Source organism: Muntiacus reevesi, chromosome 20 (genome assembly GCF_963930625.1).
Source record: "Muntiacus reevesi chromosome 20, mMunRee1.1, whole genome shotgun sequence".
In the NCBI taxonomy this organism is placed as follows: domain Eukaryota; kingdom Metazoa; phylum Chordata; class Mammalia; order Artiodactyla; family Cervidae; genus Muntiacus; species Muntiacus reevesi.
This window is the reverse complement of record NC_089268.1, coordinates 44,707,105-44,732,080: the sequence shown is the minus strand read 5'-3', so window position 1 is coordinate 44,732,080 and position 24,976 is coordinate 44,707,105. Positions and strand designations below refer to the sequence as shown.

General features: G+C 41.8%; 1 protein-coding gene across 5 annotated transcripts in view; it reads left to right on the top strand.

Moving 5' to 3' along the window:
* HIVEP1 (HIVEP zinc finger 1) overlaps positions 1–24,976 on the top strand; it is a 130,151-nt gene that overhangs the window by 52,959 nt on the left and 52,216 nt on the right. For all 5 annotated transcript variants that reach the window (XM_065912200.1, XM_065912202.1, XM_065912198.1 and 2 more), the window contains exon 3: positions 22,622–22,675. In XM_065912200.1, coding sequence (XP_065768272.1) covers positions 22,622–22,675 — 54 coding nt within the window. The remainder of the gene's footprint in view (positions 1–22,621; positions 22,676–24,976) is intronic.

Sequence of the window (24,976 nt, the reverse complement as noted above, 5' to 3'; positions counted from 1 at the left end):
TGGTTCAGGTCATTCGCTCAGTCATGTCCAGCTCTTTGCGACCCCATGGACTGCAGCATGCCAGGCTTCCCTGTACATCCCCATCTCCTGGAGCTTGCTCAAACTCATGTCCATCGAGCTGGTGTTGCCATCCAACCTTCTCATCCTCTGTCGTCCCCTTCTCCTGCCTTCAGTCTTGCCCAGCATCAGAGTCTTTTCCAGTGAGTCAGCTCTTCGCATCAGGTGGCCAAAGTATTGGAGTTTCAGCTTCAGCATCAGTCCTTCCAAAGAATATTCACGACTGATTTCCTTTAGGATGGACTGGTTGGATCTCCTTTCAGTCCAAGGGGCTCTCAAGAGTCTTCTCCAACATCACAGTTTAAAAGCATCAATCCTTCATTGCTCAGCTTTCTTTATGGTCTAACTCTCACATCCCTGGGCTGGACCAGTTGAGGGACAGCACCTGCCACCCCAGAATGGTGTTTTGTGAAAGTGTCTCATCCCATCGCTCCATAACCATAGCTGATGCTCAGCTGTTGGACCTTGCGTCCTTTTTGCCCTTCATGTGCACACGGATCACGTGTAGTTTTTCATTTATCAATATAGTAGCTACCTTGTACAAGTGCTGTGTGTCAGGCCTTACCCACGTGCTGGCTTGCAGCGGCTCCTCCTGCCTCCGGGCCTTTGTTTGAGTTGTGTGTTCCCCTGGCTGTACCAGATGCAGTTCTTTCCATATCATTTTAGATTTCATCTTAAATATCAATATCTCTTTTCTTCACATTTGTTCCCAAACTTAGGTTGCCTAGCACACTGGTAGGTGTTTGATAAATGCTGAATAATTAATGAAACTTTTAAAACTGCATTTTTCATGAGATAGGAAAAGTGTGTCCACACCCCCAGGTATATTTAAAAAATTTTGCTATTGTTTTTTAGGTAACATACGTGTTTTGGATTCCAATTTGTTTCCTCTTGGAAAATACATCTTTTAGAAGATATTAAGACAATCACATCCACATTTGTGTTGTTCATCAACCACCAATGGGAACTTCCTCCCTGCGAATTCAGTCAGAATTCTCATTAATAGATAATCACATGTCAGATGACAGTTTACAGAATTTGATACTTTGTTGCATCTTAACAGATTAAAACATATGTTTTAAGATATGGCGTTTTAAAATTTATCAATTGCTGTTAGTCAAGGTTCTGTGGACAAGAATTACTTCTGTTCTCTGATCTGTAGCCACGTGAAGTGTAAACTAGCCATTATATATTTTTTAAAAATATATTTATGAAAGGAAACTGTTCAATTGCAATATAAGCTAAACCTGATAACAGCTGAAGGTAATCTGTTCAGCTTTTCCACTCTGTAGTATTATTAATAGATAATTGACTATTTGGTCAAGTAAAAGCAAACCTTGATTTTTCTAAATGAACATGAACTTGCAGAGGAAACAATGTGTGTTGAGTCCGGAGTATTTCCTGGTAATCATAATGGATGGTTTCCCTGCTCCTCTTTCTCTGTGTCTCTCTCTAAGAAAGCCAAATTACAGGATGGTTAATATTGTGAAGGATTCTTCTCTCAAACACTAGGATGCCCCGATACAAAGGGGACAGTGAGATACTGCCTCGGTAAATGAACCTCAGCAAATCATACCCGTCTTTGGATTCTCAGTTACGTTATGTAAGTGGTCATACAGATGGATTTTTTTAACTCTGATTTTCCTAAACTGCTCTTCCATCCATGGAACGTTGGAAGGTGTTCTGGAAATACAGAATGAGAAGAATGCACCGCTGTTACTTTAAGAAGGAAATTAAGCAGGGAGGGAAGAGGTGGATGTTGTGACTGCTGACATTTGTGGCCTCTTTTTCATTTGCGTAAGAGGTGGACTGGCTTTTCTGTAGCCGCGTTGCCATGGAGAGCTAGTGGGGGAGGACTCCTAGGACCGCAGCCTGAGCGAGCAGTTCCTTCTCAGCGCTGCTCCAGAATGTGACGTGCGGGGCGGGGGCCAGGTGGCTCAGATCCCGGGCGGGGGCTGGCTGACCTGTCCTGCCGGTAACGGGACTGTGCAGAGACCCCTGGGGTGACAGACATGTTCGTGGAAGCGCCTGTGGACTCTCTGTGTGAAGTGAATGGATTGTAATGTTGTATGTATTCCCACCCTTCCTGACGTCTTCCACTCGAGACTCGATGGAAAGAGTTGAAACAGATTAAACCAAATGTACGCCCTTGTTACAACAAGAAAGCCACTCGCTTGAGTCGGGTGTTTGCGTGTAGATGAATGACAAATCAGCAAGTCAAATAAGAGATGATGGGGATGATACACTCAGAAAGATCTAACAGGGTAGGTGAGACTGGAACCAGATATGACTGTCACTAGCCTGGGATCCTGAGTATCGGGTGTTACAGAGCTCTGCAGCAGAGCATAAGGAACAGGGAACAATGAAAGTTGTGAGAATTTTCCTACGTAAATAGGTAGAGGAGAATCAGTTGTGTGTTTTATAGATAAACCTGCTTGTGTCTTAGGTGAATGTTAGGAATTTTGTCGTTGCTGTTAATAGGTTTTATTGGAAATAGTTTTATGTCAAACAGAAAAGTCTTGTTAACGCGTTTGTAGTAACATCATTTTGGGGGGTCTTCTTGGTTTGTTCTCTTGACGTCAGGGGTAGATTGAATGTGATGACTGTTTTGGTCTTTTGTTTTCTTGTGGCTATCATTGCGGATAACGCCTTTGTTTAGCAACAAACGTGATTGGTAATTTTAGCTTAAACTCTGAGCTGCTGTTTAAAATACTTCTACATCAAAAATATGTTTCTCTAGAGGAAGTCATATAAGATGTTAAACTTACCAAATATAAAGAAACTTATTTGACATCTCAGTGTTCTGATGAAATCTGAATGATTGTTTTATAGTAGTTGAGTCAGAAATGGTTTAGGTGAAGGTACATTGTATGGCTGTTACAGTCATTAACTGCTTATTACAGTTTATTTTTAAAGATAACTAATTGCCTAATTTAATCCATGAAAGAAATGCTAAACCAAGTCTTTTTTTTTTTTTTAATAAAAGTAGTGTTAAGTAAAATCTAGACATGGTATCATACATGGTGGTACATAGTACTACTGTAAAGATTTGTAAAATGTACAAATTTATTACTGAATTTACTTGGAAACTATCATTTCACATTAAGGCATTTTGGAAATTTTTCAATAAAAGTAGAAATTGTATATATATTTAAAACTTTGTTAAGTGATAACTTTATTTGGCTTACTAAAACCTACTTCTTTTGTGTTTGAAATATTATATATTAAGAATAATTTCCTTACTTCTTAAATAAAATATTTAAAGGCATAAAAGTTTATAAATTACTAGGTATAGATGTTGATGGAGTTGATATTTTCATTATTTTTCTTAGTTTTTAAATTAATTCCCAGGTATACCCATTCAACAAGAGACCAAAATCAGTTTTCTTGATTACTCATGCAAGTGAAAGGGTGATGAGGTGTGAAATATTTGCATATGGTTAGATAATAACAGGTAATTCTTGGGTGTCCCATGTGACTCAACTGGTAAAGCATCTGTCTGCAGTGCAGGAGACCTGGGTTCGATCCCTGGGTCGGGAAGATCCCTTGGAGAAGGGAAAGGCTGCCCACTCCAGTGTTCTGGCCTGGAGAATCCCATGTGAATGTTAACTACAAGCTAAAGTAGTATTCTAAACATTTACCCTGTTGTCTTTTCTGAATCTCACACACTTTTGTGAGGGAGGTACTGTTTGTTTTTTTTTTCCCCTCCTTCCCCACCCCCCATTTTATGGATGAGGAAGCTGAGGTCTAGAGGGTAATTTAATGTCATAGAGATAAGAAGAGATGGACCAGGATTTGAACCCATGACAGGTTTTAACCACCACACTGCGTTTTGCATGTTAATACTCTAGCCTGGCATAGTGTGAAAAGCTTTCCATCCGGGTATCCTGAGATGGAATCCCAGCTTTTTATATCTTAGCCAAGTGATAGCGGAAGTTGCACCTCTTCTTGCCTCGGTTTTCTTCATATTTGGCAACAGAATGCATGTGAGTCCTTTAGTTCTAGTGCAAATGTGAAGGCTGGCTCCCTTCACACCCATGGCAATAGTTATTGCTGTCGTGTACTGCTATTCATTATGGTAAAGTATAAGATTGTAATCCAAATTATGTTCTATTGCTCCATTTGGAAACAATTACTAGGATAAAAGAGGAGTAGAAAATATGATTAAAGTAACATTGAACCTTTTTCAGATGTCCATTCAAATATGGATCATTTTAAAGCAGAGTTTGGGGCTTCCCAGGTAGCTCAGTGCTAAAGAATCCGCCTGCAGTGTAGGAGACGCGGGTTCAATCCTGGGTCAGGACGATCCCCTGGAGAAGGGAATGGTAGCCCACGCCAGTGTTCTTGCCTGGAGAATCCCATGGACAGAGGAGCCTGGCGGGCTGCAGTCCACGGGGTCACAAGAGTCGGACACGGCTGAGTGCCCAGAACAGCGCAAACCCCACAAAGCAGCGTTTCTCCGTCTCGGCGCTCTTGGCATTTTGGGCAGATGACTGTCGGCTTTCCTGTGTGTCGTGGGATGTTCAGGAGCATCCTGGCCTACACCAGTGGATGCCAAGTGCTCCCCGTCCGCTGTGACACCCAGAGCTCTCCAGACACTGTCAGATACCCTTTGAAGAGCAAGATCACCCCCGGCCAAAACTCTCAGCTAGAGACATACAGACATGCATCAAACCAGTGGACATAAGGTAACTGCAGAGTGTGTTAAGGATGCCAGTGGACGCCGTAGGTGAGGGTGAGGGGAGGGAGCAGGTGTGGCTGCGTGTTGCGGGGTGGGGGGGGGCTGCTTGGGGTTTGCTAGAATACTGCACTCTTGACAAAGAAGAGTAGAAGGACCGTGAAGGGCTGAGGAGTGGACGCAGGGCAGGCTGCCCACCAGCAGTGAACCCCGGGGCCTGCCTGGCCGTGCCCGGGACTCAGTTGTGTTTCTTGGCAAAGTTAGGAATGACAGGCTGTCGTCGACCTTTGTAAAACTATTGGGAACCATGAGTCTGTGATTCTCAAGGGACTGCATATTAAACCCGGAATGATTTGCCATGCATTACGGATAGGGCGTGCCCCTGCTTCTTCCTGGGTGCCTGTCCATGCCCAGGTCTGTGTCCAAGTGCAGACACTTGTAAAGTCAATTCTTGGGACAGCAAACGAGGATCTTGCTTTTCAGTCCCAAGTGGGAAGTTTACAGATTCTTTCAAGCCATGCATCCCAAAGGTTACTTTGATATATGCCCTAAATTGAACAAGCGGTAGGGACGGAGTGTTCCAGGCCTGCTCTGTAGCAAAGCATTGAGGAAAACTGGATGGAATTCCTCTCTTTCCACAGCAAGTAACTCCAGCAGGCTGTTTAGTGATGCAACTTTAGTAAGATCACTGTGAGTGTAATTTACTGATCTTTTGTTAATACTAGTGAGTAAAATTGCTGGCTTGTAGTTGCAACATTCATGTGACTGTTACAAGATCCTAATGTCCATGACCTCAGCAGTGATGATAAGCCCTTTTACCCCCATGAAACGATGTTGAAATTGGGTGTTTCTGAGTGTGGAGAATGGAAATTCATCTTTGAGCCAGAGCGGCGGCCTGTCATTGTTGTGAAGTCTGGTGCCCAAAAGGAGACACAGGAGAGAGAGAGGCTGCTCTCCCAAGAGCTTTGTGGGGCTTCGCTTCTCCGCGCCCCCTCCCCTCCTCCACACCCCCACTCCAGTTCTGCTGATGGATTAGATCACTTCTTGGCTGCTTCCTTCTCCCTTGGGAAGACACTTTCTGCTCGATTTTCCACCCTGAGTCGCCTGCAAGTGGGCCTGAGTAAGGTAGCCGAGACGTTTTGTCTGGTCACTAGCTCTGACAGGTGTGGGTTCAGCCACATTTGCACACGTGCTGTGTTTCGAGGGTTGCACTCGTGCGGTGGGGCCCATTTTCCTACCACTAGGGAAGATGAAAGGGAGATTTACCCGTCAGGTGGCTTAAAAATCTCAGAGATGGAAAAGAAGTTTATGCACAGTGGAGAACTGGAGAAGTAAGTGAGACGACACGTGACAGTGGGCAAAGGGGATAAAGTTGTGAAGTGAAAGTGAGTGAAAGTCGCTCAGTCGTGTCCGACGCTTTGCGACCCCATGGACCATACAGTCCATGGAATTCTCCAGGCCAGAATACTGGAGTGGGTGGCCTTTCCCTTCTCCAGGGGATCTTCCCAACCCAGGGATCAAACCCAGCTCTCCCACACTGCAGGTGAATTCTTTACCAGCTGAGCTGCAAGGGAAGCCCGAGAATACTGGAGTGGGGAGCCTATCCCTTCTCCAGCGGATCTGCCCCACCCAGGAATCAGACCAGGGTCTCCTGAGTTGCAGGTGGATTCTTTACCAACTGAGTTATGAGGGAAGCCCAGTTAAATACCCTTAAATAGATCCTACATTCCATCCAGTTGTTTGGACAGATGAAGTTCTGAGGGATGCCCAGAAAGGTAAGAAAAACAGCTTTTCTGAATTTATGGATAGAAGTTTCCGAGAGTTGGGATTTAAGCTTGGTCACCAAAAATTGGGGAGGCATGGATAAATCGGGGCTTGCCTGGTGGCTCAGCAGTAAATAACCACCCACCAATGCAGGAGATGCAAGTTCGATCCCTGGGTCGGGAAGATCCCCTGGAGGAGGACACGGCAACCCCCTCCAGTGTTCTTGCCTGGAGAATCCTATGGACAGAGGAGCCTGGCGGGCTGCAGTCCATGGGGTTGCAAAGAGTCCTACACGACTGAGCGACTGAACGATGGCAACACAGATAAATACTGTGGGCCAGGTCGTCGGGTGCCAGGACAGATGTTCATGTGGCGTTTATGATTTTAGCAGGTGATCCAGGCCTGAAAGGAGTGACGTGCACGCGTGCTCAATGCCAGGGAAGCCAGGGTGTGTGGGCACGCACTGTGGAGGCCCCAGTGGGGATCAGGAAAGGCTTTGAGAGCATACGGCGCTTAAGCTCAAACACGAAAGAGGGGGAGTTGGCAGCTTGGGCAGAACAGCCCCTTAAATAATACGGAATAGTAGTATAGCATAGCATTAACTTCACATTCTGGAGGCCACATGCCTGGGTTGAAAGCCGGCAGACAGGTTTCTCCGTGTTAGCGCTGCGTTTACTTCCAGGAGCTGTGGTTTGCTTCTCTGTGATCATGGGCGGCTCCTCCCTTCTGGGTGGGTTTTGGGGGTGGGTTGAGTGGTGGGTCCCTATTGAGTCCTCAGGACTGTGTCTGCACAGGGAAGCATTTATGCCTTAGCTGTTACTGGTAGATTTCTCCCCAGTAGGGTCAGAAGGAGGGTGAGGGCATCCCAGGAGGTGTGAGGGAAGCCCTGGCAGGCGGTTCTCAAAAGGAGCCCCAAGAGTTTGAAGCCACGCTGGGGCGGGCGAGCTGCGGGTGGGCACCCCAAAGGCAGTGCAGCCCCTCCTCTCGGAGGAAGGTTTCCAGGAGGACGGATTCTAATGATTGCTCCGGACAGGTAACTTGTGGTTCCTCCACCCAGGTTTTAAAAAATGCATGTGTGTGTTAATTCTGTTTTGCTGGTTTGTTTAACATGTATTTTAGGGAGTTTAAGAAATAGTTAATGGTATCCTGGGTACCCTCATGTGCTACAATATTATTGAAAAGAACTTTCGATCACACTGAAAGAGCTTGAATTTTTCTCAAGTTCAATTATATTCCAGTGTGCTTTCACTGTAATTTGCCTGACTTGGCCTGTGTGACAGCCTCTGAAACAAATGCCTACAGTTGATACACAACCAGAGTTATTTTTGGCTTGACTAGATCAGATCCATACATATGAGGTTACAAGCCTAATTACTGTTATTTTTGGCCAGAGTCCTTGACAGTGTGGGAGGTGCCCAAGTACTTCCTTTGCGGAAAAAAAATGACATTTGTTCATTGTTTCAATTGTGATGATTGTTTAAAGTATATGGGGTCTTTTTATTTTTTTTTTAGTGATTGTTTTTTAAAGATGCAGATTAGGAATTTTATATGTTGTAAAATTTATCATACATAAAAGTTTGTTCATAACCACTTAATTGTTCTAAGGGTCCAATGCTGCATCATTATTGCTCATGAACTGTTATTACTAGATAATGGTGAAGACAGATAAATAGAGGACATATTCATGTTTACACGTAATGGTGTGGTGGTTATATTTCAAACAAAGTAATAGATACATACACACTCTATGTTGTACAAATAGACATTCGTTTTACACATGCTCTTGCACATGTATACAAAATTATATGAACTGTTTGATTATTTAGGCTAATGGACTCAAACAGTAATGTGAATATTTCCCAAAGAATTTATTTTCCTAAAATATTATTTAACATAATGTAATCAGAAGATTTAATGATGGGTTTTCTAAGTGTTAGTCGTTTTTGGAAATCCGCTTAGAGACTTTGGTGCTTCCTTTGTAGCTCAAATGGTGAAGAATCCCCAGTTCAGTCCCTGGGTCAGGAAGATCCCCTGGAGAGGAGAATAGCTTCTCACTCCACTTCGCTGGTGGCTAAGATGGTAAAAAGCCCACCCGCAGTGTAGGAGACCTAGGTTCGATCTCTCAAGTCAGGAAGATCCCCTGGAGGGTGGAAACCCACTCAAGTGTTTTTGCCTGGGAAATCCCATGGACAGAGGAGACTGGTGGGCTGCAGTCCATGGGGTTGCAAAGCGTAGGACACAACTGAGTGACTTAATGCTTTCACTGCACTTTATGGACTTTTTCTCTCTTGAGTGTCTTGGTCAGTAATAAAAAGCTATGGTTGACCATTAGTACTGTGGTCCACACCTGTGACCAGCTATCCATTTCTGCACTTCTTTTCTTTACATTTTGTATTTATAATGAACCAAGTCACTAATAATAGCATAGAATATTAGTAATTGGAAATGGTTATATGCTATATATTTTCTTCTACTGCTGTTTTCCTCTGTGAAACTATGAAAAGTTTGGGAACTTTTCTTCTAGGTCATTTATTAGCTTATAGAACAGAATACATAATAAGGATTGTTTACAAGATGTAGTTAATTTCAACTTTTTGGAGTTTTTTTAGGTCTGTTCTTCCCTGATACCATATAGAATGGTAGGACTTAACGACATTTACCTGATATAAGTGTCAAGACTGTTTGCTGGGTGTCCAGCAGGGTGTGGGGACCCAGGGACTAGCGCCTAGCTGGTCCCTGTCTGGGCGGGCCCGCCGCTGGGCGGTAAGGAATCAGACCCTGCACGAGAATCGCGCCCGCAGAATGAGGCGCCTGCTGTGACAGGCACGGGTCACGTGCCATTAGTACTTCGCAGTGGCCGCCGGGTCTTGATGAACAACAAAACGAGGGGGCGTTTTAGTTTATTTTGACTGTAATTCCCATCATAGAGATCACATCTGTGGTTGGTGACTAAACCTGTTAGACTTTGTTTTCACTTTACTTCATTCCCCTCCACCACCTACTTAGAATTTTTCATAGCTTTTTACTTCTGATTCTTGCTGGTTGGGGAATTACCCTTTGGGAGAGATGCAAATAGGACTATTTTAGGTTGAAAAAACAAGCTTCTTAACTGACCTGAATATTTTTGACCAAGCCGTTGAATTAGATAAATTAAAATGTAAAGAATAGTGGATCTGGGACTTCCCTGGGGGTCCGGAGGTTAAGATGCCATGCTTCCGCTGCCTGGGACATGGGTTCCATCCCTGATCAGGGAACTAGGATCCCATAAGCTTTGCAGTATGGCCAAAAATATAAAAAATCCAAAAGAATAGTGGATTGTAATATTTATAAGGTATTGTTGCTGTTGCCAATGTTCAGTCGTTCAGTTGTTTCCGACTCTTTACAACCCCATGGACTGTAGCCCGCCAGGATCCTCTGTCCATGAAATTCTCCAGGCAGTAATACTGGGGTGGGTTGCCGTTTGCTTCTTCAGGGGATCTTCTCGACCCAGGGATCTAACCTGCATCTTTTGAATCTCCTGCATTGGCAGGTGGCTTCTTTACCGCTGCACCACCTGGACTGATATAGTAAATGTTAAAATAACCCCAATTTGGAAGGAGGAAACAGGTATCAAATAATTTGAAAGAATGGAATAATACAGAGTTGAAGTGAGAATATTGAAAAAAAAAGAATCCACAAGTATGCGTATATATTCATATGTTTACATTCAGATATGTGTGTATATATGTACACACATAAGCAATATATGTATTTTTTAAGCATTTAAGTAAATAAGCAATTATATACTTTTAGGGAATTGAGGCATTCAAGTTTTATTTTTGACTACCCATATTTATATATACATACATATATTTTTATACATACATATATATTTCAATGAATAATACATTTTCAATATAAGTAATAAGTCGCACAGAAGCATATGCAATATAAAAAATGAGCATTTCCCCCTTTTCCTGCCTTTGCTTTTTATCTCTTACTCAGAGGTAACCACCCATATTAATTTCCCATCACTTTTTTCACAAAAGTTTATGGAGACATTGCAGCATCATTTAAAAAATATGCACACATGTCCACAAAAGAATCGAATTCCATAATAATCTACTGATCTGAACCACTGATCTTAAATTTAGGTTTCTCATACTTACTCCAAAAAGTCATTACTCAAATCCCCAGGGTTATAAGTATAAATCGAAAGCAAAATCCATCCTAATAGAAAACCATCTACTCGTGAACTGATGAAGTTTGGCTCCACTCAAACCTCTTGTTTGATTTCTGTATCCCGTTTATTCCCACCCATCATATTTCTGACTTTTTCCACTGATAATAGTTTTATTTACAGAATGCATTTGAAATAGTATGAGAACAAAGTGCTTCCAATGATCTCGTGTAACCAAACAGATAAAACACAAACCAGAATCTATTAAAATAAACAAGAAGTCTAGACTCTTAATTCTGAATCTGTATGTCCAGCCTTGACCTGTCAATCATGTTCTATTTGGCTTCTCTTGAAGCTGCTTTCCTGGAATAAGCCCCCGTCCGTTCGGTCTCATGTTACAAATTCATTATGTTTGCAGAAGGACTTCTCATCCATCATATACCCAGTTTAAGGTTCTCTGGTCATTTGTTCATATAGTAAGTGATTGAATGATCCCTGAATGTTCATAAAACACTCACTCTTATCATGTGTGAGTATCGTGCTAAGTGTGAATAGATAGCTGTGACAGCAGGTCATTTGCTTCTGGGTCACACAGACTGGTACCATCTTTGGTCCAGCCACCAAAACCTTAACTTCCCATGTTATTTTAGACTCCTGATTCCTTACTCGATATGCTAACTTTTTACCACCTTCTCTCACTCTGCTTAATTGCCTTATGTAACATCTGGGCAGCTCAGACCATGAAGAATCTGCCTGCAATGCAGGAGACCCAGGTTTGATCCCTGAATGCGGAAGACCCCCTGGAGAAGGGCATGGCTCTCACCCCAGTGTTCTTGCCTGGAGAATCCCATGGACAGAGGAGCCTGGCGGGCTACCGTCCGTGGGGTCACAAGGAGTCGGACACGACTGGGCGACTCACACACGTGACTCCCACTCGTGACGTCCCTGTGTGCTTAGTCCTACCTTATAACTGCTTTCCTCATGCTCTTCTCACAGAAGCCTGTTCACTTCCCCTGGAATTTGCATCAGCTCTCACATTTTGACAGTATTTAACAGGCTGAACTAATCAGTAATTTATTTAAAAAACTTTAAGAAGAAAAAGTGCTTTCAGTTTTTCAAAAGATTTTTCAGAGCTGATAATTTGCTTGCTATTTGTAATGTGTACTAGAACACAGATTGGGAGGAAAATCATCTATTTCAATTTTGTGTTTTTTAAAAAAATCCACACATCCATTTTTATATTTTGATACAAGTAGATGTATACTATATAGGTTGTTCTGCTCCTTGGGTTTTATACTTTTCTTTCTTTTTTTTTTTTTTTTGACATTTTGTTTAGAAACCTTTACAGTCTTCAAGTTCTTACCGTCCCTTTGCCCAACTGAAAGGAATTAAGAACACTGGTGATCACATGTCTAGAAATGATGATTTATTATTTTCTTTATTGTCCTTTCCGGCTTTAGTGTGTACAAACCTGACTCCTAGTGGTAACTCACAAGTTACTGAATTTCCTATTGGCTCCAGTTATTTCTGAGTCCGTGACCTCGATTGAGGGCTTACTGTGCTCAGCCTTTGGATACCTAGCTTCATTTACTCCCCACTTCCATATCATTTCTTGCTTATGATTGTTATTTGAACCAACGATATGTGAGGAGTACTTTGGTAATTAGGTTTTTAAAAATTGTTATTTTCAGACTGAGTTCCTTCTTTTGTTTCTTTTTTATATTTTAGATGATGTGAGTTTAAAAATGATTATAAATAGAGTAGTGTAATAAACCTCTGTTTAGCTACCACCTAGCTTTAGTAATTCACCCCTGGACAGCCAGTCTGGTTTCCTTACCTCCTCTGGGCTCTTCCCCTCCTATGTGTGTTTTAGGACCTCAGATAAATCATTTTGTTGATACGTTTTTGTTATATAAGCTCCGAAAGAAAAAAAAATTTTTTTTGCATAATCACAGTACATTTATGAAACCAAAAAAAAAAATTCCTTAATAGATTAATTATCCTATTGGTGTTTAAAAAACCAGTTCTCTGCAGTGTCATCATTTTTTAAACATTTTGTTAGAATCAAGGAAAATAAGGTCCACATATTCTGTAGTTTGATATGCCTTTCTTTTTTTTTTTTTTAATCGATAGGCACCATTCCCAATCCTCTCTCTTTCTTTGCAAATTGTTTCCCAAAGAAGCTAGGCTTTTTGTTCTGTAAAACTTTTCATTATTGGTTTGTTTTTAAAGGTTCAAATATATAAGTAGATTTCTTTAAAAATTGTTTTAACTGGTGCCTCTTAAGTTTCCAGATACTTTTACGTATCATCAGATTATATTTGAACATGCATTTGTTGACCAACATTACTCCATTTATAGCTTTCTTTATGACTTTCAAATCTATATTTGTAGATTTGAGATATAGAATGTCCTTTGAAATAAAAAGTCACAAGAAAAAACAAGACAGAATAGATAAAATTACTTTAAAGACAGCTATGAGAGGTGCCCACAGCTGTGCATTAGATAACAAATGCACTGTGCCTGCTCCATTTGCAGCAGGAGCTCAGGGAATAATGTGAATTTCTACATCCATGAGTCCCTAGTTGCTGTTCATCATTGCTTTATTTGTCCTTAAAATCGACTTTTGTCTTTTACGAGTCTCTAAGACCCCCTCCTAAGCTTTCCTGGTGGCTCAGATGGTAAAGCATCTGCCTGCAATGAAGGAGACCCAGGTTCTGTCTGTGGGTTGGGAAGATCCCCTGGAGAAGGCAATGGCACCCCACTCCAGTACTCTTGCCTGGAAAATCCCATGGACGGAGGGGCCTGTTAGGCTACAGTCCACAGGGTCGCAAAGACTTGGACACGACTCAGCGACTTCACTTTCACTTTCACTTTCCAGACACTGCAACATAATCACTGAACTCCTTTTACTTTCTAGGCACCCAGATGTTATCTCAATAAGATTGTGAAGTTTGAATATGAACTCGCTCCAACTTCCTTCTCTTGTCAGCAGACTTTTCACAGGACCCACCCCTCTCCTGCCCTTCCCTCTGACCTCAGAGCATCGCCCTGGGTGTTTCCCTATTCAGAATTAGCCCTCCGCCTAGACTCCAGGCTGGCCTCCACTTTCCTCAGAGCTTTGCCTCCACATCCCAACTCTTGCCTGTATCTCTCCTCTCTTTTTATTGGTTCCTTCCCTTGGGTCTGGGGCAACCCGCTCCAGTATTTTTGCTGGGGCATCCCAGGGACAGAGGCGGCTGGAGGGCTGCAGGCCATGGGGTCGCAGAGTCAGATATGACTTAGTGTCCGAACAACAATAGCTTGGGTCTGTAAACACCCTTGAGAAATACGTCAAACCAGACAGCCTTCCTTTACGCTGTGTTTCTCTTCGGACCTCAAGTTCACTGTCTTCTTCGCTGAGTGCTTTGAAAGACAATTCTGCTCTATTTTCACCACCTCCCGACCCATCACTTTCTCAGCCCTCTGCTCACCAGCCCCTCTTTCCACTTCAAGGCTTCATTCAGGAAGCGTTACTGGGACCTCTGAACTGCTCAATCCAGTGGAAGCTTTTTCCATCTTCCTCAGCTGCATCACCTGCTCATTTGTCAATGAAATACTGTTCTCTTGACTTCTGTGGCCAAATTGTTTCTGATTCTCCTAATTTTTTCAGCTTTTTTTTTGGGGGGGGGGGCTTTTTGTTGGGTTTTTCTTCCTCTACCTCTCATCCCATCAGTGATTTTCAACTGGAGGGTAGGTGGCCCATTAAAACATTTGGCAAAGCTTTAAAAATTTATACAGTCTGGGATACCATTCCTATAGTTTCTGATTCAGTAAGTCCTCCTAGAAACCTATAATATAGTAGTTCTATTACATGAAGGTACCACACTTTACTAAACCATTTCTCAAGTATTCAACACATATTTATTGAGCATCTACTATATTCCAGGTATCATTGATTATTTATGTTTTTTCTTTTGGGAAAACTACTGTGATGAGTAGCCTTTGTTCCACTCTTTCATCGTCTCAGTCTAGAATCAGTACTTGAATCAGCATATTAAAATGCAGAGATTGGTCTCAAAGATCTTGCTGTTTATGGCCAAATTACTTCATAGAATAGTTATATTTTTGCTTCCACCTACTCCGTGGCATGGTTTTAGCAGCCAGTTACGTAAGAAGGTGGCTCTCAAATCCGTGTCTTTAGACTTGCTGTCTCCAGGTTTATGTTATGCTCTGCGATGAGTTCTGACTCTTGTCTTGTTTTCTGCGTCTTTGCCTCTGAAGCCTCCTGCTCGTCCCCTCTCTGAGCTCGCTCCTCCTCCAGGCAGGAATTCTCATTTTCTTCTCTGCTTATACAGCCTTTGTGTTATTTCTTCCATGAAGGTGCTTCAGGACCATTCTTCCTGTTTCCAAGACAGTCGCATTCACACGCTTCGTGCTCCTCGTGGACTTAGTCACACAGTCCCCCATGGGGAGGGGTTGCTTGTTCTCGTCTCCAAGTCCCTGCAGGCAGGGTTATTCATCTCTGTGTATCCTTAGTGCTAGGCCACAGGAGCTAAGAAATATATTCCAAACCAAATGAACCATTCGGCATATTAATGTTCTTAGGTTTTATAAGTTATCCCAGAGTCTTTCATATGATCTGGATATTTGGACTTTAGAACCTATAGACAGATGACTTTTTCTTTTTTAAATAATTTAAATCACATTTTTAGGGACTTCGAAGGTGGCACTAGTGGTAAAGAACCCGCCTGCCAACACAGGAGACATTAGCGACGTAGGTTCGATCCCTGGGTCGGGAAGATCTCCTGGAGGAGGGCATGGCAACCCATTCCAGTACTCTTGCTTGGAGAATCCCATGGACAGAGGAGCCTGGCGGGCTGTGGTTCATGAAAGTGAAAGTGCAGTCACTTAGCCGTGTCCGACGCTTTGCAGCCCCATGGACTGTAGCCTACCAGGCTCCTCCGTCCATGGCATTTTCCAGTCAAGAGTACTGGAGGGGTTGCCATTTCCTTCTCCAGGGGATCTTCCCGACCCAGGGATGGAACCCAGGTCTCCCGCATTGCGGGCAGATGCTTTACCGTCTGAGCCACCATGGAAGCAATGGTCCATAGGGTCGTGAAGAGTTGGACACGACTGAAGCAGCTTAGCATGCATGCATGTATTAGGATTTTTAGTTTTTATTAAATTTAGATAATATTTTATATTAAAATGTTTATTATAGGTAATTTATTAATTGAAGAAAATAGAAATAACATTAAAACTATTCATGTACTATCCTCAGATAATCATTACATTTGAGCCTATTTCTTTACAGAAATAGTGTGTGTGTGTGTATGTACACATACATCTGCGTGACAAAGTGTGTTTTTATATAATATACTTTGAGCATTTTTTTCTATCAATAAGTATTTCAAAAGTATTTTTAATGGCTGCCCAACATTCCATTGTATGGAAATATCATAGTTCTTTAACTGGTCCCTTATGGTTTTAACATGTAAAATTATCCCCAAGTAATTGTTAACGTAAATGCTATAGTAAAGACTGCAGTAGTGATTCATTTATTGAACAAATATGTGTTGAGAGTCTACTGATCTAAGCACCTATGTACTCTGTTGAATAAGAAATCGCTTTAATGAAAAAATCAAGTGCGGACACAGGCTCTCGGAATATCCCATGGTGAACGAGGCTTAGGGGCTGAGAACTCTGTGCTGGGGGCACAGACCAGGGCCTGAGGTAGCAGGTCAGGGAAGGCTTCTGAAAGGAAGTGATCTTAGGTTGTTGGCTAGTTCCTCTGTTTCGGGATATGTATCAGAATACCACTTGGTTAACATGATGACGTGTAACCTGTTTTATTTATCCTTGACGTTTTATTGTTTTGCTTTTTGTTTACACTAAAGATAGATATTTTAATCAAGTACATTTTGAACATTATTTAAATTACCTTCCCCCTCATGCCCATCCTGTTTCCTATTACAAATGATAATAATATGTTTTCTAATATTGGAAAATGGGCTTCCCTGGTGGCTCAGCGGTAAAGAATCTACCTGCAATGCAGGAGACATGGGTTCGATCCCTGGGTAGGGAAGATCCCCTGGAGAGGAAAATGGCAACCCACTCCAGTATTCTTGTCTGGGAAATCCCATGGACAGAGGAACCTGCCAGGCTCCAGTCCAAGGGGTCTCAAGAGTCAGACATGACTTAGGGACTAAATCACTACCACCAGTCCTGAAATATCTTTGCATACTTACTTTACACCCTCATTGGGTGTGGCTTTCTAGTCTTGGAATGTACTTCTGGGTGTGGATTGTTAAATCTATATTCATTTGGGAGATTTTTAAGTAGTGTTGATTTTTCTGCCCCTTTGGTCACATTTTGATATCAGGGTTATAGCAGCTTTTGTAAATTATTTAGAACACCTTTCATGTTAGCTTGTGCTCTGGGACAGTTTAGGAGAAATGTTTATTCTTCAGAATTGGTAAGAATCTGTTGACAAGACCATCTTGGCCTTTAACCTTAAAAAAGTAATTCTGTGTTATTCCCTGGTTACTTTCTCAATCTTCTCTAGGTATTCTAGTTGAGTTTCTCTTTCTGGATCAAATTGAGTAATTTTACATTTTTCTAGAACTTGTTAATCACAGTTTTCAAATTCATTAAGGCAGAGTTGAATCTCTCTCTCTCTCTCTTTTTTCCCCCACTTATTTCAGGCAGTATTTTTCAGCTTGAAGTATTACAAGTCTAGACTATCATTTTTTGGCATTATTACGGAGTTTAACTTCCTGCAAGACATAGATCTGGAAATATGAAAGATATAACTTACAGGTTAAAATGTGTTACCTACAAAGTTAGGCTTACTTAGCTGATTTAGTAGTGAACACTAGGATCGTCACTTAGAAGAGCACATATATGTGGTTATGGGTGTTGGGTGCACTTTTCACATTACGTCATGGTCATATATTTAGTCTTATTGAAATAGCTTGAGCAGTTACCAGTGAGAATAGGGAGCTGGTGCTGACGTGTGATGACGGGACGTGGGAGTTGGGCTTATTCAGTAGTAAAAATAGTGCAGTCACATATGGTGATCTTTTTTCAATCAGATGGTCTCCCTCTCCGTAAACAGAGGTGCCTTTTACAGTTCCTTAGGATCTGCCTCATGAAAATCTACTATTAGTGTTTCCACTTGGCGTCTTTAGGGCTGCGTGAAGGAGGGGAGCCCCTGGGCGTCAGAGGAGGGGGCGCTGCTGGAATTGGGGTGATCATTTGACTCCTCACTAGGTCGGCAGGCGTGAGGAGCAGCTGGTTCACGTGCCCTCTCGGGGCACTGATGCAGTTCCTCCAATGCAGAAATCATCTTTAAGCTTAAGGAAGATAACGCGCCGGGCTCTTAGGTGAGGCCAGCCAAGGCCAGTGCGCAGTTTGTGGGCGGCTGTTCCCTCTTCCCTTTCTCGGGATGCGCGCGTGCGTCCCGCGTCTCTGGCACGTTGCTGTCAGCATTTCTAGGTGGGCGAGTCACTCGGCCCCCCTCACTGTCCTAGCTGCTGGCGCTCCCAGGACTCCGAGGTGGAGAGACGCACCCTCCCGCAGCAGCGGCGGCTCTGCGGGGGCGTTAAAGCGGGTTTGCCTCCGGGAGCCGCCAGCCCGAGGCCACGGGGCGGGGGCCGCAGCTGGAAGAGCCTCGGGGACCGAGGGCACCTGCGCAGGGGTGTGGCTGCGGCTGCAGACGGGGAGGGGTCCACGGAGAACCTGGTTCGCTGCGCCGGGGAACCGGGCTTTATATTACCATCAAGTTGGTACCAAAGTGATTGTGGAGAGGGTGCTGTAATGCAGAGCCATTTTTCTTTTACACTTTGTATTTCTAGTTCTTCTTTGTGTACCTGCAACCAGGTTAGACGGTCAACGCAATAAAAACACACAACTGTCGTTGAACCAAATCCTAGCAGTTTGGTGGGTTGGACCCCAAAACTGACATCCTGGACCCTCATGCCCTTTGAGGAGTGATGCTGAGACCCGGAGGTGGTACAGGAGACCCCCTGCCTTTCATCGGAGGGTGAAAACGGTCAGAGAGCGGGCACGTACTTCAAATCCTTATTTGAGGATTATTTTATTTTTATAAATGATTTGTTTTTAATGATCCAGTCTTCTTCCCAGAACCCCAAAAGAACGGTGGTTTCCTAAGGGCTCCAGGAATTTTTTTGTTTTTTGGTGTTTTTTTTTGGCTCAGTGGTTTCAGATTATGTTTCACAAGTTTTTTTTTTTTTTTTTTCTTTATTTACAGTTATTTATTTACCTGTGGTGAAAGTAAAACATTTTTGCATTGTTTTCTTATACAAGCAAAAGTTTTAAAACATACACGGCATTAAACAAGCTTGTTCATAGCCTGTACCATTAACAAAGAGTTTCTCTGCTTTACCAGAAAAGAAAGACTGTCAAAAGGCGCACATTTGTAATAGTTGCAGAACCAAACTTTAACCTACACTGTCAGTAGTCTCTCCCCAGGCCTGGCACTCTTTCAGCCCTGGGTTCCTCTGGATCTTAGGGGTAATTATGGATCCATTCGTGTGTTGCCGGGACCTTTTCCAGGTGACCAACTCCAAGCATATTTAGTAAAAGTTGAATTAATTACAATTGCATCTTAATTTAAATACAGTAAGAACTCATTACAGTAAGAATGTGTTACTTATTTTAGATTTACCAACATGGTGTGAATGTCCATTTTGCACATATATCTGTTTTTGTTTTGAAGCAGCTGAAAAACTACTATTTATTTCTGAATGTGTAGTTTTTATGAAACTATGAGCTCGGATAAGAGTGACATTGGGGAAGGCATAATGGAAGGTGTCTAAGAACCTGAGATCCTGTTCTAAACAACACGTGCCCCCTGCCCATCAAGGCTATGACGAGAGGCGTCCTGGCTGGGAGGTGCAGCCCTCGGCTGAGAACTGCTTTCTGTCTGTGGGTGCAAGCCGTGGGTTTGCTGTCCAGCGTGGGGCTGTGGACCAATGTGTCTGGGCAAGGCAGCATTTTTCATTTTTCATAGAAAAAGACAGAAATTAGTGTATGGGTAAGTTGGTTCCTGAATTATGTATACATGTAATATGTATATACACACACATGTGTAATTGGTTGGAATATAAAAATACATTCCTTACTCTGGGTCATAGTGAAAAAAATGATAAATGTTGCTTTTAAATACTAGTAAATTGTCTTACCTGGACCAATTAAGAGCCTAATAAATGAGTACTTTCTCTGTAGCTTTGGAGAATATCTTTTTTTTTTTTTTGAATGGGTTAAATGATTTTATTATTTTTTTTTCTCTTAAAATGTTTTTACTTTTTTTTCCATTTATTTTTATTAGTTGGAGGCTAATTACTTTACAATATTGTAGTGGTTTTTGCTGTACTTTGACATGAATCAGCCATGGATTTACATGTGTTCCCCATCCCGATCCCCCCTCCCGCCTCCCTCTCCACCCGATTCCTCTGGGTCTTCCCAGTGCACCAGCCCCGAGCACTTGTCTCATGCATCCAACCTGGGCTGGTGATCTGTTTCACCCTTGATAATATACATGTTTCGATGCTGTTCTCTTGAATCATCCCACCCTCGCCTCCTCCTACAGAGTCCAAAATGGAGAGTGTCTTTAAAACATCATATTTTACCAAGAGAATCATAAAACAGAGGTTAAATATAAACAGGACTTTTTCTAAAAAGTAAGGCAAGAGCTTATAATGACTGTTATAAACTCTGTCATTGAAGATTGTAATTACCTATTGAATTAGAGCTCCAGGTAAAGGCATTTAAGTAAATGCCTATACCTAACACAGTAGATACCCCAAATCTACTGATGTAAATTGAGGTCATTTTTGCAAGAATTTGTCATGTTAAAGTACAAATAGAAGGTGGCCAAACTTCAATATACTAAACAGAAACTGTTCTTTAAATACGTGTGAAGTCATGAGCTTTTGCTGCCTGGAGCCCCAGTTAATCCTATTAATAAAAAGTTGTTTTATTATGTAATATCAAATTATGTATGCACAAACTCTTACACATAGTCATTACTGCTATGAATATATATCAGTACAGTATATACATATGTGTTATTTATGGTTCTTAAGTTTAGGCAAACTGCTGGCATAGAAATAATAGTGTTTTTCATTTTTTTGTTTCTCAAAGACTGTGTATTTAATACTTATTTACATTTTGAATGTCTCCAATGTACTCTTCAATATACTCAGTATTATTTATTTTTGAGAAAGTGTGCCTTGTGCTTTTGTCATGTATATTAATATAAATTTCAGTCATACATTTGGAATTCTCCTTTTGAAGAAAAGTACTGCTAAATACAGAATCTACTTTCTGCATTTATTAAGGGCTTTTTTTTTCAATACTGTTTTGTTTTACTCATCATTTCATGATAAATAGCTAAAAGCTTGCAAATGAGGAAAAAATTGTATTATTTCCAAGGACTGTCTCTTCTCCCCTCAAATCTTACTCTGGATCTGATAACCAGCAGGGAGCAAATAGGCTGTTGCTGTGGGGATGAAGATGGAGTTGTGATAAACCATGGCTTGTTTCTTGCATTCTCATGCTCCCCGTCTGCCTTGATAAGGCAGGCTGGATGGATCAATATGCAATGGAAAGAAGTTTGCTGAGTGAATGGAAGGTTCTTCGAGTTTCTGGCGTTTCCGGCAAGGCTGGCGGGGGAAGGGGCAGGTAGCCCCGGAGGTTGAAGGGCCTGTGGTGGGGAGGATGCCATCTTCCGTGGCCAGCGATGGAGTTTAGTATCAGTGACCATTGGGAGCTGATAGTGGATCCTGGGAGGTTATGAGTGGCTGACATGCCAATATTTTGAAAGCATTTAAACTGTGCTCCAGTGGATTAGCTGAAATGTCACATCATTATGGTTACGGTGTTCATTTCAGTATAGAATAGCACCAGGAATTTTGTTACCTTTTACCAGTTAGTGTTTAGACCACTGTATTAAACTTAGAATTGGTTTCTGTCAGTCTTTAATTATGTATATCCTTATAGAAATTTAAGTTAATTGTTACCAACGTAGAACATGCGCTTATTTGCCAAGTCCAGTCGTGCTCAAAGCTCAGACGGGAGGGCTGCAGCTCTGGGAGGCAGCCGCCCCAACTCTTTCTTAGTCGGTGCTTCTCTCAGAACTCTGCTCATCTAAAAGTGATGATTGCAGAAGTGCTGTATATTTGTTGCTGTTTTTCAGTTGCTCAGTCGTGTCTGGCCCTCTTGCGACCCCATGGACTGTAACCTGCCGGGCTCCTCTGTCCATGGGATTCTCCAGGCAAGAGTATTAGACGGGGTTGCCATCCCCTCCTCCAGGGGATCTCCCCAACTCAGGGATCGAACCGAGTCTCCTGCATTGCAGGCGGATTCTTTACTGCTGAGTCACGGGGGAAGCCCTTAGTTTTTATTCAGTGCCTCTTTAATTCAGTATTCCACCCTCACACTTCATGGGTAATTATTCTGTAACCAACGGTTGCCAGAAGCATCATGTTGCTGTGCTTCAGCCCATCATTTATTTTTCATCCTTTTACTTCTTCCATGTTTGACTTAGGTCTTAGGCCATCTATGAACTTAGCTTAGACTTATTTCTAAGCCAGTTGGCATTTGTTGAAACTCACCAGTGAAATTTGTATGTCTTCATAAAAAAAAGAATTATTTTTATGTACTTTGAATAGGCAGTTAAACATTTTAAAATTATGGTTCAGTATTTAAAATGCACTAATTACTTGCATTGTGGAAACAATTGGAAGTAGCCCTTGTGGCTAAGACTTAATTAAAATTATAATTTTAAAAGGACTCTATTATTACTTTAACAGTTTACACATGTTTGTTTCATAAATAATTCATTCAACAAATATTTATTACTATGTGTCAGGTACCATTTATAAGTAATATACTTGTTTTGCTGTCTTCTTATTTGTGTATGATGAATTAATTTATACTTTTTTTGTTTTTCTTAGACAAAATTGAAGAAGCACAAAAAGAACTAAATGGGGCAGAAGTGTCAAAAAAAGGTAAATTAAAATCAACCCCAGTATAGGCTTTATTCTTGCAGAGATTCCTGTATAAATACCTTATTATTGCAACCTTTCTAAATGAATCAATGTAAAATTGATACCTAAAAGTGGATGGACTTTGCTTTATGTGCATAGCATAATATGCACTTTGTTTTAAGTGCATAGCAGGTTCTATGACTATTTCCCAGGTGTTACCTGTTTTGCTGCGGGCAGTATGACAGCTTGTTGCAGATCTTCTGAAAGCCCTATTTGGGAGACTGTCACATAGCCATAAATGGGGCCAGTATAATGGGTACTGATGGCTGTGTTCACGTACATGTGTGCTTCTGTGGGCTTGAGTGGCGGAGTTTTTTTTTTTTTTTTTTTTGATGTGACAAAAGCCTAAGACAACCAAAATAACTCAAATGCTAGTCAGTGTAGGAATAGTTGCCTCAGTTGTAGTACCTTCATATTTGGGGATGTTATGCAGCTTTTTAAAAAATGTTAATTATTTCAGTTGACTGTGATGATTTGTTGCAGTGGTGAGAGATGGGGGAGAGGAAGTTGATTCACTTTTATTTATCTGGATCTGTGTTCTTTCCTTAGTTTTCGTGGGTAAATTTTGCATAAGGAATAAAAAGCTTACAAGCAAAAAGAGGTTTTCATCACAGAAAGCATACTGATTATTTTCTCGGCTAATATGAAAAAAGACGTTTGATGTACAGCAGTCTGTGGAATGGGAGGAAGACAGGAAGGTGGATAGAGTTCCAGCACACTCTAATGTTAATGGGTAAAATTGATTAAAAGGATGTAAGATTCTCTTTCTGGCATTTAGATTTCATAATTTAGTTTTGCTTTGTTCTTGTTACATATATATTACCACAGGATATTTTGGCAGAAAAATTTAGCCATGTAGGATTCCAATGGAAAGTCTTTTTCTTTTTTTTTTTAATCTAAGTAGATTCCTAACTGGGCTTTCCCTGTGGCTCAGTGGTAAAGAATCTATCTTCGATGCAGGAGACGCAGGAGAACTCTGGTTTGATCCCTGGGTTGGGAAGATGCCCTGGAGAAGGGCATGGCAACCCACTCCAGTATTCTTGCCTGGGAAATGGCATGGACAGGACCCCTGACAGTCCATGGGGTCACAAAGAGTCGGACACGACTGAAGCGACTTAGCAGCAGCAGCAGCAGATTCCTAAGCAGATACCTTTGGTGGAAATAGTTTCAGGTTGTCCACGTTCATCTGTCCCTTGGCCCAGCCGGGGCAGCCTCCAGGGCTGTTTGGGGTTAGTCTGGGTAGCTTCGCTGTGATGTGCAGACATCTTAAAAGTATCTCCCCTCTTTATCTGCTCCCCTCACCACTTTCCTTGGGATTTCTGGAAGGCCCATATCAGACATGACCCTTCAGTGGCACTCTTGCCAAAACACAATCTAAGAAGAGTTGAGAAGTCACCACAGCCAGGCCATCCCTTTGAAAGGTTGACTGAAGATCCCTTCCGCACACTGCAGAAGTCCTAAAGCATTTGAGACACTCAGGCTGTAAGAACCTAGGAGTTTAAACTTCGTCATGGTCAATCTTTTCCATGTCTAGTACCGGTGCAGAGCTGCTTCAGTTAGCAATATAAATGTGTTCTTGTCTTACTTTTCCTTCTTTCCTACCCCTGTGGCAAAGAGCTTTAAAAACAGTGAACTAAGTGTCTGATAGGAAGGAGGAAATGGAACAGAGGTTCTAGAAAAAGAAATGGGATAATGAGGTTGAAATAATCCAGTGGGCTGCATTTGGCAGGCTACATTTATTTAAGACCCAGGATGAATACCAAGCAAGCATTGTTCTGTGCAGTTCACTGCCCAGTGTTACTACTCAGCTTTCAGTTTTACATATGCATTCTGGGCCAATTAAAAATAAAGTCATTTTGCTCCAAAATATAATTGAGGAATAATATCAGTTTGTCCTTGACAACATGAGGTAAACTTGAGTAACAAAGTTCTTTGTGATTTCTCAGATCTTTGTTTGTTGAGCTGTCTTGTTTGATGAAAGGAAATCCGTTTCTTCTTTTGTAGAATATACTTTAGAAATTTGGAGCTATTTATTGTTTTTATTGATTTATGGATCATCTAGAATAGGTCATTTTTTCACTGCTTTTTCCAACTTCTGGTGATTTCCCCCTGAAAATTTAACTTTTTCTATATCTGCCTTTTTTTCTTTAATTGCTACTTTGTTCTAAGGCTTTGTGTCAATTGAAGATGCTATAGTCCTTAACCCATTGGAGGTTCTCTCTCCCTCTTCTTTTTCTTACCAGTAATAACCATTAGTTACAA